Here is a 12757-nt window from a genome sequence, read left to right as displayed (position 1 = left end):
CCCAGTATAATAGGAGCTGGACCTTTCTGGGAAGTCATTCAGTCTCCCTTTTGTTGGGTAAGGAAAGGTTTGAGTAGGTGCCATGTTGCCATGGCACAGAGCAGCGAACTGCCTACACTCTGTCTGACCATAATGGTCAAAGAATGAAAGAAAAGAGTCCGAGAAAGAATTCTAAAAAAGAAATCAGCACAGCCAAATCTGTGTTTCAGCAAGGCTAGGTTTTCACATTAGAGGTAACAAGTTGTTTATTTTTCAGGAGACATTTCTGAGGATTACATACAAGATAATCTACCTGCATAAGAGACAGTCAAAGGAAAATAAGCAAAAAAACAGGAGTTTTAAAAATGGAGTTCAAAAGATACAGAGAAAATAAGACTCCTAAGAACTGTGTTAGACCTAGTTGGAACTGTCACCAACAAACAAAAAGTACTTAAAGCCATTATCCTTGAAGGAGAGGAGAAAATCAAGCTCCACTCTTGCTTCAGATCTGAAAAAATCCACAGCTGTTTCTATTCATCCTTCTGCTGTGAGAAGAAATGTTCAGCGCTATGAGTCTGAACGGATGTGTAGCTGTCAAGAAGGCAATACTAAGTGGCATGCAGGTGTTCACAGAACAATGAACTGACCACCCCAGAGTCCAGACCTCAAAACTTAGTGTCTGGATCTTCTAGCTTAATGTTTGGGATTATTTGAATTATTATAAGTAGAAAATGCAACCAAACAAAATATCCCTGCAGATTTCTTTGAAAACTGGAAGCAAGTCTCATGAGAGAAATGGAAGCTGTAATAAAAGGAAGTGTGTGCATACTAAACACTGACCAAAGTGATATTATATTTAGTTGTTGAGGTTTTTGTGTAATTTTCTATCAAATGGATGTTTTCTGCTTTTCCCTGGTGCTGAAAAATGAATAACTTGTATTTAATGATCATTCATAAATAAATGAAAGGGTGATTTTTCCACAGTATTTTCACAATTAGGCACAAAATATACCTAAATTTATTTTACTACTTCAAATTACCCACCTCTAGAGATTTATGGTAAAATTTAGCATTGCCAAGTATGTCTATCTGTTTTCACACTCCAGAGACAGCTCTGCTTTTAGCACAATGCTAGCTAGCATGCATGATTGGCACTGAACAGACTGGCATTTGTGGAGTTCTTTAGATCCACAGCTATGTCACACAGGTGCATGGACAGATTAGCATCTGCTGATCCCTTCTGGTAGGTTGCTGGAGGCATGGATCAAAAATGAAATGGCTGTGGAGAGCCACTCTGTGATAAGCACTACTGATGCTGGAATCATAAGCAATATTCAGTGCACTGCTACAGCATTTAGGGCCTGGGTAAACCAGGCTGGTTTAGTAAATGTCAAACTATCAAACTGTCTTTTCAAATCTTATAAAACACTTCTGTCTTAAATGTTTTGTGGAACCACAAGATTTTGTAATGTCTGAAAATGTAGTTTTGACTTCTGTGTAAACTGAATCAGTTCACTTGCTGAAGCTGTCAGTGAGGATGTTCTGTGGTCTTTGTAGACAAATGAAGAAACACTTCTGTGGCATTTGAAACAACATGATAATTACGTCACAGTATACCATGGGTTTCAACAGTACTTCTTGAACACAGAACCACTGCATAAGTCTGAAAAAAGAGCAGTTTTTTGGATTTAGACCAGTTATTACAGAGCATGTAAACGACAGCCAGTGTATATTAACTGCATCAACCACATAGTAACCAGTAGCTAACTGGATGCCACTCTGTTTTTCACTAAATGTTTGATTTTTTTCACCTTTTCCTTCTCAAAAGTCATTGCACTCCAAGTTTTAAAGCTAACGAGACTTGAAAATCATAATGCTTTTTCATTCCATATCGTGACATATTTCTGAACGGTGTGAGGGGAAGTGAAACATGATTTGATGTTTCAAGAGAAGAACAAAAGCCATTAGACTTTTTGTTCAAATGTTTTTAAGAAAACAATAATTTTGTCATTTAAATTGTATGATGAATGATTGGTCCATTGCAAAACTCAGCTAAATATCATCATACATATCCTTAAAATGTCCTCAAGTATAGTGGTATATTTGGTCCTTATCACCCACGATTAGGTGAGAAGCTCTGGACCAACACTGGATTGAAAACACTTCAGAAAACAACAACAGAAGCTCTGATGACCTCCTATCAGTCAAATAGTAACACTTCTTGTACTCAGCGCTGGGAGGGAAAGAGAATCTTTCTGATATTTAACAGAACTCATTTTGAAACATTTCTGCATGTATACGGGTAGGGCGGTATCAAGGTCAGCAGGACTGAATAACCCATGAGCTGTCATTGCAAAGTGATGGCCATCAGTGGACAGTGTTAACAGTCTGGCAAAGACATCCATGTGTAAATCGGTTCTTTCAGAAATCAAACTTTTAAAACCCAACTGGTCTACAGATGACATTCCAATCTCATTGTAAATGCAACTGCACAGAGACAACTGCATCTGCATTTTGGGGGTGGGGGCATGATTTAGATCTGACCTAGATTTGACCTATGATTTTAAATCCAAACGCCCCCCAGTTGATGTATTAAAAGCACAGTAAGCAAGCATTAAAGTTGGAGTTATATGAGGTAGAATGTATTGCAGGGTGGACTGATGGTATTTGACAGGTCAGAAGGTCAGCCATCAGTCTGACACACAAGGTCCTTTTCATAATCCAGAAAACATCTCACAGGAAGCCACATTCCACAGTGGCCCATCAACCACACAACTCTCACCACTCTCACATCTCCATGTAAACACAGAGAGGCTGGTGCCAGCATTACTGACTCCATGGTGATAGATCACATTTAACTAGCTGATGAGAAAAAGTCCAGAATTCAAGAATGGAAACAAACGGCTACACAATTTACTCTGCAATGCCGGATCCAATGGGAAAGTCTATTAAAAATATTTTAAGGCTATTCATATTGGGGTTGAACTGCATAAAGGATGCACTGCATAAAAGTTTAATTAAAAAAAAAAAAAAATACTTATAACATTATTATTACGTCCAAAACTATGTTCAGGGATATTGGAATATGGAGTTGTACGTCTTATCGTAGCTGTTCGTTACTGAAAAAATAAACAAATAAAAAATAAAATAAAAAATTAAGAATAAAAAATAAGGGCAGTTTTACAAAACAAATACTTCAATATGATTATAAAAGGCCACTTCTCACAGTAATTCAATAGAAAAAAGACCCCGGCTTGCAGGGATAAGCCTAATGCTGTTCAACTTACTTTTCAGCGCACTGATGAGCATGTTTCCATCTTTGATGAGCTCCTTTATGAACGAGTTTGTACGGTCCAACTCGATTTCGTGACATTTCAGACGGTCTCTGAAATCAGGGCTGTCCAGAAAAGAGTCGCTGAATTCCAGAGTTGGAAGTCCCATTGTAAAAGCAGCGGGGAATTACAAATTAAATAAAACCTCAAATAACCTCTTCTGCGGTTTGGTAAGGTCAGTCCTTTTTTTCTTCCTTCGACACAATCCCTTTGCTGTTCCTTTAAACGCCTGTACGCCTTACAGTTACCTTAACAACTCCTGAAACTCCGTATCCTAAAAGTCCTCTTCCGGCATTTTGTTTCCCTCTCAATCACACGGAGATGAGGAGTTGTTTTTTCCCCACCCGTATTCGAATAAGTCCCGCCTTACTGAGCTACGATTGGCTAGCCGCAGCTCACCATGTGTGTTACCATTGGTTATTAGTTCATACTGCTGGTGAGTAATAACCAGTCATAGCGCAAGGGGTGTGGCTTGTCGGAATACAGGTGGAGTTCTCCTGGCGTCTTCACCACACTACAGGTAGACTGTGTGGAAAGGGCTGTGGGGAAGGGTTGTAGATTGTTGTTCTCCTTCGTGGTAAAGCAACAAGTTATTTATGCGTAAGATCTAGATAGTAGACGCTAAATAAAGAAGCTAGACGTTAAACTCTGACCAATCAAAATGACCACGGGGGGGACGGGTGCTAAAGAATAAAGATCTCCCAGACAGTTTCTTAGGGTTTTTTTGTGGGTGGAGGTTTAACGGATCTTAGTGATGGCTAGCTGTTAATTATGGCCGGTTAAGTTATGTTTTAGGAAGACCATTGTTTTAATGACTTATTTGATTCTGTTTACAATCTCACAAGGCTGATTAATAAAGTTCATAAAGATGATGATGGCCATGTTGTTAGCCAATTAGCATCATATTTTTTTTTTAAATATAATTATTATTGTATTAGACCTGTTCAGGGTGTATCCTGCCTTCCGCCCAATGACAGCTGGGATAGGCTCCAGCACCCCACGGCGACCCAGAAGGATAAGCGGTTTAGATTATATGTGTGTGTGTGTGTGTGTGTGTGTGTGTGTGTGTATTAGTATTATTGTATTAAACATCTTTGCGGGACTCCTATTTTATTTAGAGCATGGACTGCCATCTAGAGGACTATTTACAGAACATTCACCTACACATAAGAGCAGTGGTCACCAACCCTAGTCATTGAGATCTGCTTCCTGCAGAGTTTAGTTCCAACCTGCATCTAACACACTGTCCCTCCCCTTTATCTGATGCCAAAACATCTAATTCAGCCAATCACGGTCTTCTGAAGAAGTTTATTAGCTAGAGCCTGTGTGGCAGAGTGTAGTTGGATCAGGGCTGGTGACTGCTGCATTAGATAGATTCTAGCTTACACTGTTAGGATTAGAGATTGGAAATAATAATAACTCGATTTATATGACCTGAACAAGATGAAATACTTGACCATTACACTACAATATTTATATATTGGGACAGTCTGTGACATTTAGAGGTTGTGTAACTTAGTACTCATAGTACACTAAGGCAGCCTATTTTTAACTCGACCCAGTCAAGCTTGTTGCAGGAACACTTTGAAAGCGCAGGGTTTAGAGAGATAGTAAAGGCATGGTCACTTCTTTAAGGTAAGCCATCTTTCTATTATATCTGAGACAGGCTTGACTTTACTGACCTCAGCATTACTACACAGTTTTTAAGGGCATTTTCTTCTGCTGGACATTAAGCACTATGCTTTTTCTGCTTTTGGTTACTGGTCATAAATTGCCTGAATATAACATCAAAATATCTCCAATACTTAAGAACTGTCCTCTATTTTAAGGTCCTGCTGAAAATCCTTCGTCACAGAGTCACACATGGTATGTTTATTCCATTTTCTTATTAGTGTAGACATCTTGTTTGAATCAAGACAGTTGATGTTCTGGATTATCCTGTTACTTTTAACAAATGCATTCCAGATTTCTTATCTTTGGACACTGCAAGTCGCTTACAACAAAAATATGTTAATGATATTTCCAAATGAGAATTAAATGACCTGTTCAGTGACTTTTTTAAAAAAAAAGATAAAGCATAACAGTAGAATGAATTATCACTAATGCTTATATGATTTTGCAGGCGCTTAAATTTGTGAAAATAAATTACTTTATGCATTTTCCTTTCCAGAGCAGGTATAGGAGGTCAGTGCCGAGGCTGCACAGGCACTGTGATAGCTGCTATAGCAAGCGCTGTAGAGCTCCCGTAGAGGTCTCTGTGTCATGCATGGTCATCAACTGCCGCTTGTTCTGCGGCGCCACCTTTCACATGTGCAAAGAAGATGAACACATGCTGCTGTGTCCTAATGAGAAGGTGCCCTGTCTCAACGCCAACTATGGCTGTCCTTTCACCATGTGCCGCTCCAAACTAGCCAAGCACCTGGAAGTGTGTCCTGCTAGCGTGGTGTGCTGCTCAATGGAGTGGAACCGCTGGCCCATCGACAATGTAAAATCACCTCTGTACATCAACCTTCTGAAGGACGTTCAGGAGCCCTCAAGCTCTGGACCTCTCCATGGCCCTCAGAGATCAGAAGCATCTCTGCGCCAGGTTGAAGATGAGAAGTTTCTTTCCAGAGTTAATGGAGGAGCCAGAAGAACCTATTCTAACAGAGGAGGAGGGGGCAGTCGGGGGAGACAACTTTCCTAATGGAGAGCATGTCTCAATGAATGGAATAAATGGAGGTGAAGTCTCAATTAATGGTCCTCTAAAGGCTGCAGTGGAAGAGCATGTCGAGAAGGATCTCCAGGACTTCAGTGTCATTCAACAGAAATACATCCAATATGAGAAGATGTTTAGCATGGAGAGAGGGGGCTGCAAGCAGGCCAAGAATGAAGGATCAAAAACAGAAGACAAGAAAGACAAGAAGGCACCACCTAAGGGTTCTACTAACCAAGCTGTGCAGCAAGAAACCTCTAAGGAACCTGAAAAAGGTAGCGATGGAAGAGTTGCTGTACAGCCAGACATCTCTAAAACTGGCTTCGCTCCTTGGCAGGAAGGCGTGTTGGAGAGACTTGGTCGAGAAGTAAATCCGAGAGAATACAACATGTATATAGTTCACCATGGACGCATGCTGCTCTCTTTTGGCCAGATAGAAGCTTGTACACCAAAAGAGAAAGATTTTGTTTATGGCAGCCTGGAGCCAATACCAGTTCAAACCCTGCGTTCATTTAGTGTTCCTATTAGCTACAGGCACAAACGCATCCAACTCAAGGACCCTTCAAGCCGAGCACGTACCGAGCACAAGAGTGTGGACACATCTGATTTGGCTGTCCCTAAGGAGGATGCTCAGAAAATGGATGAAATGTTTGCGACCTTGCTGTGCTCTGCTGAGGTGGAGATCAGGGGACACAAGATCAGTGAAACAGTGGCAACAGATGGACTGTATGTTGACATTGCTACTCAGACGTATAACTTTGTCACAGCTCCATTCAAGTACAATGCCACTCTGGCTGATATTACAGCAGAAAGTGATTTGAAACTGCATCTCCAGACTGATACGGAGAGCGTCACTCTCAGACACAACAAATCCACCTCTGCATTCACGTTCCTCTGTGGACACTTCTTCAGACGGGATGAATTCGCCTCCCACTACAAGAACGTCCACTCAGATATCCAGTCTTGTCTGAACGGCTGGTTTGAGCAGAGGTGTCCTCTGGCTTATCTGGGCTGCACCTTCATCCAGAAACGCCTCCAACCCTCCACGCATAGAGCCACAGTCTCCTATAACCAGGACCTCAGCATTTTCACACTCAGGCCTGAAATCCCTACAGCTCTAATGGATGATTCTTACAAAGTCAGCATACAACAGATGCGAGCTAAACAAGAGGATTCTCTCAGTAATCTTCCGTTTGAGGTCCTGCGTCATATCGCGGGCTACCTAGATAGCTTCTCTCTCTCCCAGCTAGCGCTGGTCTCCAGACTTTTCCGTGATGTCAGCGCCACACTCCTTCAGGAGAGAGGGATGGTTGGCTTAAAATGGCGCAAGAAGATATACTCTCATGGCAGAGCCCGATGGAAGTCATCCGTAGTAAGTATGTTATGATGGATGCTGTGGTGGAACGTACACATTAAAGGAACTGCACTAGCCAAAGGCATTAGTGTGAGTCATTAGCTAAGATTAGCACACATTCTGTAATGTCTGTGTATAAACTTTCAACTTAATTTAAAATAATTAGGACAGGCAGTGTTTTGTGTACAAACATGAAAGTAATTCTGCTTTTTATCAATAATGATAATTGATATCTAACATGGATTCTTTCACACCACATCCTTCTCCCTCTCTTTTTTATGTCATTCTTTCTTTTCATTCTCTCTGAGGTATGGGAGTTCAGCAATCTGTTCAGCAGAGTTGGCAGTTGGTGTATTGATGGTTCTCCTTCCATGGCTGAACATCTGAAGTGCTGTCCATTTTACCAAACAGACCCCAAAACAAAGCGCTTCGCCCTTCCCAGCATGGGGGAACACAAAGAAGATATTAAAGAGCGGCAAAGTCTCGTCACACTGTTTATGGGACGGAGATAACTTTGTTAGAAGTTTTTTTAATGTAGTCTTTGTTTTCTGAATGCATATATTACAGCATATTAACCCCTTAAGGGCCTGTATGTGCTCCCATATTTGAGTTCCTCACTCTCATAACTACATAATTTACCTATTAGTTTTATAGCAGTAACTGAATAATTCATAGTTACTGATTAATAAGTCTTAATATTTATGACTGCGTTACAATTATATATGAATGAATGTGCATATATATTAGCAACATATTAGCAGATAATTACACAGAAACCTTAAAAACTAAATATAATTTTTTTTTCATTATGTACTGTTTTCCTTCATTACAACTCCATTAAAATCTGCAGGTATATTCTTCCACACTGCCAAAGTTCAGTTTCAGAAGGTGGTTTGATTTTCTCCTCAGAAACCAAGTAAATCCAACCATAAATTTAGACTCATCAGTCGATAAAACTTCACTCCACATCTCAGATGTCCAGTTTTAAGCATTGTAGAGCAAATGTTCTTTTTAGTCTGTTTTTGTTTTCTCAGGAACAGCTTCTTGACAGCTACACATCCTTTCAGCATTGAGTTGTCTTCTCAGAGTGGACAGATGGACAGAAACACATGCATTTTTTCAGATCTGAAGCAAAAGTCGTGCTTGATTTTCTCCTCTCTCTCAAAGATTTAAGTACTGTTTGTCTGATGGTGACAGTTTTGGTGGTCTACCAGGTCTTACACAGTTTTTAAGAGTCCCATTTTCTCTTTATCTTTTAATTATTTTTTGAACTCACTTATTTTCATTTGACCCTCGCCTTCCTTATACAAGTGGATTATCTCATATCTAATCTCCTCAAAATATCTCCAGAAAAATTAATAACTTGCACTTAATGGCTGTTTTGACAGGAAATTACACACAAACACACACACACCCACCCACCCACACACACACACACACACACACACACACACACACACACATACACGCACATACATACAGAGAACATAATGAGGACAGTTGTGCCATTGTCCTACTACATGTACTGGATTCTAAGCTACAATGAAAATTATGTATGCTTAAGATGTTATAAAAAGACTATTTATAAATAAATAAATATATAAATTAAGGGATAAAGAATATATTTTCAAGGTCAAAAAACTGAACTGCAAATATGTGTGTTGAGGAAAAATGCTAGTTAAGTCTTAATATTTCCTTGCCATTCAGTGAACATTTCCACTAAAAAGAAATGTCTCTGTATTAGTGTTACTACTACTAAGGTACAAATATATATTATAGCATATTAAAGTACATGACTGTTCTTTTTAGGCCTAGTGTGTTTACTTCACCATGTGGAATGTTTCAGCTCTTCTATTTTAGAATGATTAAGTCAATGAAGAGAGAAGCACATAGAACTAATAGCAGGTCACTCTCAGCAATGTTTGAAAACACTGATGCAACACTTCACTCTGTAATTCTGAGCTGCTGATCATTATAGACCTGTAACCGGATTCTGTGTTTCAGAGGTCACACTGTTCGTCCACCATGTGCGCTTCTATCTATTTTTAACATTCAGACACACTGCTGACATTAGTACACTCAGCCTTAAAGTGACTAAGCTGAACACCAGCAAGGAGCTGACCGTATTAACACGGGTGAGACGACCTATATTTTCCCTGTGTTTGAATTCGTTGTTATATATTTCTTGGTCGGTCACATCTGGTAGTGTAAGTTCTGTTATGCATTGCACGTTTGGGCTTTAAGCATGCACTCCTTCTTAGGCAGTATGTGCTGTTTTCTTGTCCATGTCAGCTGGGGACAGATGATCACTGAATACTGTTCCATTTTCAGCCACATGGGGGAGAAAAGATAAACAACAAATCAGCTCCCTGTATGATGTTGAATGCAGCTCAGTGTGGTCAGATTCACATTTTGATGTAAGGAATCATTTTCAGATGAGAATTCAAGCCCATGCAATTCATACTGGTTTGTAGACATGGTAAGTTCAAAAATCTCAGTCTCCAGAAATGGCAAACCATCATACAACAGCTGTTTAGAACCATCTTTTACATCTTTTACAACTTTTTCCTCAGGTAAGACAAAAGGCTCCAGCATCCAAGCTGCACAGACACTGTGAGAGCTGCTACAGTCGGCGCTGCAGAGCTCCCATTGAGATCTCCGTGTCATGCATGATCATAAAGTGCCGCTTGCTCTGTGGCGCCACCTTTCACATGTGCAAAGAGGATGAACACATGCTGCTGTGCCCTAACGAGAAGGTGCCCTGCCTCAATGCCCACTACGGCTGCCCTTTCACCATGTGCCGCTCCAAGTTAGCCAAGCATCTGCAAGTGTGTCCCGCTAGCGTGGTGTGCTGCTCAATGGAGTGGAACCGCTGGCCCATTGAAGAGGCTGAGCCTCCTGAGTTCTACCAGAACATCTTAACGAAGAATTACACCCAGGAGCCACTGGACCTGTCCATGGCTCTCCGGGACCAGACGTATCTCTTTCAGTCCCTTAAAATGAAGGCTCTTTTTCCTGAGCTTGTTGAAAAGGTAGAGGAGGAACCTGGAGTTCAGGAACTGGAAGGAGCTGTTGGAGGGGTGTTGAATGGTGTGGAGGAAGCCTCTACTTCTGAAGGTGCTGACTTAGTAGATGCTGAATTTCAGGAAAGGCCATTAACCCAAGAAGAGAGAGAGGCATTAGCAAGGGATACTAATGTCTCAGGTATTGGAAAGTACAACGTCTGGGAGAAAATGTTCAGCATGGAGCTGAGTGGTTGCAAGCACACTATTAAATCACTGGGTACAAACCCACCCTCCAATGGTAAAGAGCTCAAACCCCAAGCAAATCCAAACAGGCTAGAGATCTTACCGGAGGAGCCACAGAAACACGCCAGGGAATCCAGTACACTTTTGGAAACGCCATATTTCAATCCATTTGAAATGGACGAGCGCAAGTTTCTGATAGCAACATCATTGTTTGCTTGCGATACTCGCCCAAAGAAGAAACTCATATATGAGCATCTGGAGCCCATGAAGATTAAGACAGTGAGGACGTTCAAGATACCCACCAGCTTTAAGGCAAGACCAAGTTACATTCGCAATCCTGGTCGTTACAAAAGGGTTAGCAAATCTGTCGACACATCAGACCTGGGCATTGACATGGATGAGATGCCAAAATGGGATGAGGTTCAAGCGACCCTTTTGTGCTCTTTGGAAAAAGAACGAAGAGGACACCTGATCGCAGAGGCCACTTCTTCAGATGCCCTCTTGATGAGTGAGGGAACTCAGACTTATGACTTTTTCTCTGTTCCTTTCAAAGTAGATGCCACTCTGGCAGACATCACTGCAGATAGGTCTTTGCAGCTTCATGTCCAGATTCAGACCGAGAGTGTCACCAACAAACACAATAAATCAAGCTCTGCATTTACGTATCTCTGCTGCCATTCGTTCAGACGAGATGAGTTTTCTTCTCACTTCAGGAATGTTCACTCAGATATCCAAACCAATTTGAACGGCTGGTTTGAGCAGAGGTGTCCTCTGGCTTATCTGGGCTGCACCTTCATCCAGAGACGGTTCCAGCCTTCCACACACAGAGCCACTGTCTCCTATGATAAAGAGCTCAGCACATTTACCATCAGACCCGAAGTGTCGTCCATCCTTTATGAAGGTGTGAGGACGGTATCCACAGAAAGGAAGCGAGCGCGAAACCTGGACGCTCTGAGCAAGCTGCCTTTTGAGGTTCTAGTCCACATCGCTGGGTTTCTAGACAGCTTCACTCTGTCTCAGTTTGCTCTGGTATCCCGCCTAATGAGAGAGGTCTGTGGCACACTGCTGCAAGAAAGGGGCATGGTCTCATTGAAATGGGAGAAGAAGGTCTATTCTCATGGAGGCTGGTGCTGGAGAAGCAGACAAAAGGTCAGTTTTCACTAAGAACTGAAAGTGAATAAAATATATCGTGACATTCTACTAACAGATATTCTAAATCCATTTAGGTCTGGCAGTTCAGCAACGTGTTCTCGACTGTGGATAAGTGGTGCTTCGACGAGTTTCCTCCAATGTCTGAGCATCTTAAGGTCTGCCCTTATTATCAGACGGAGAACAGAACAGAACCTGTACACCTAACTTCTGTCCAGGAATGCCATAAAAAAGAAAAGAAGACTCAGAGTCTTGTTTCCATGTTTTTAAAAAATAAGTAGGATTTGCATTGCTCCTGTTTACTTATAACTCCTGCTACCCATAATACAACAAAGCCTGTACTTTGGTTTTGATTAATAAAACTGAAGTCTGCATAAACAGTTCAATGTATCACTTTAAATTATGTCATTACGATATTTGTTTGGTATTACAGAAAAAGGGAACTGCACGGTACATTTTTGTCCCGCAAGGTACGAACTATGTAAATACACTCTCAAGCACACAACATGGTCTTTAAGGTCAAACTGTATGCCTTAAATGAGTTTTAAAGGCATACTACATTCCAATGCCGAGGGAAAGGTACAGTGGTATGCAAAAGTTGAAACACACCCATTAAATTAAATATTTTGTTGATTGAAGTGAAAATAAGCGAACACATCTACTACAGGGAACAACCTTAAATAGGGCATTTCCTGCATAATTTACACTACAATTTCTATTTATTTGCTAAAAACCAACAATATAAAATTTTCTATAACACAGGCAGATGTAAGTTCTCTGTGGATGATGCCTTAACTTATTTTCATTCTCTGTAGATGATGCATCAATTTATTTTCACTGAGAAAATCAACTGAACATGTAATTTGATCAGAGGCACCCAAACTTTTACATAGGACCATACAAATATCTTCTTAACTATTTTAAGCAGCCAAAACAGAACTTTAAAAAAAGTTTAAAAAAAAATGCAAAATTTTACTTTGGAATATGGTGCAATTATGTT

At 40.7% G+C, this 12757-nt stretch overlaps 3 protein-coding genes across 4 annotated transcripts in view; 2 read left to right on the top strand and 1 right to left on the bottom strand.

Annotated features, from left to right (window-relative positions):
* Nucleotides 1-3420, bottom strand: part of arhgap42a (Rho GTPase activating protein 42a) — a 37056-nt gene extending 33636 nt beyond the window's left edge. The window contains exon 1 of the mRNA XM_036587915.1: nucleotides 3267-3420. Within this exon, the coding sequence (XP_036443808.1) occupies nucleotides 3267-3420 (154 nt within the window). The remainder of the gene's footprint in view (nucleotides 1-3266) is intronic.
* A 1205-nt stretch (nucleotides 3421-4625) lies between these two features.
* On the top strand, nucleotides 4626-8169 carry fbxo40.2 (F-box protein 40, tandem duplicate 2). The gene is given in 5 exon segments (XM_036588973.1): nucleotides 4626-4946; nucleotides 5141-5177; nucleotides 5482-5840; nucleotides 5842-7378; nucleotides 7669-8169. Coding segments are annotated over 4 exon segments (2103 nt in total). The 5' UTR covers nucleotides 4626-4946; nucleotides 5141-5174; the 3' UTR covers nucleotides 7873-8169.
* Nucleotides 8170-9343: 1174 nt separating this feature from the next.
* fbxo40.1 (F-box protein 40, tandem duplicate 1) lies at nucleotides 9344-12133 on the top strand. Of its 2 annotated transcripts, none has more exons than XM_036588976.1 (4): nucleotides 9344-9495; nucleotides 9653-9839; nucleotides 9934-11757; nucleotides 11835-12133. In XM_036588976.1, exons 2-4 carry the CDS (start codon nucleotides 9837-9839, stop codon nucleotides 12036-12038), a joined length of 2031 nt encoding a protein of 676 aa, XP_036444869.1. In that variant the 5' UTR covers nucleotides 9344-9495; nucleotides 9653-9836; the 3' UTR covers nucleotides 12039-12133. The 2 variants fall into 2 exon arrangements, with proteins under 2 accessions (XP_036444869.1, XP_036444868.1); XM_036588975.1 differs by having other exon boundaries at nucleotides 9350-9495; nucleotides 9692-9839.
* The last annotated feature ends 624 nt before the right edge of the window (nucleotides 12134-12757 follow it).

This window comes from Colossoma macropomum, unplaced genomic scaffold (genome assembly GCF_904425465.1).
Source record: "Colossoma macropomum unplaced genomic scaffold, Colossoma_macropomum, whole genome shotgun sequence".
NCBI classification, from domain to species: Eukaryota; Metazoa; Chordata; class Actinopteri; order Characiformes; family Serrasalmidae; genus Colossoma; species Colossoma macropomum.
Note: the sequence above shows the minus strand (reverse complement) of the source record. Positions and strands in the feature narration are given on the sequence as shown.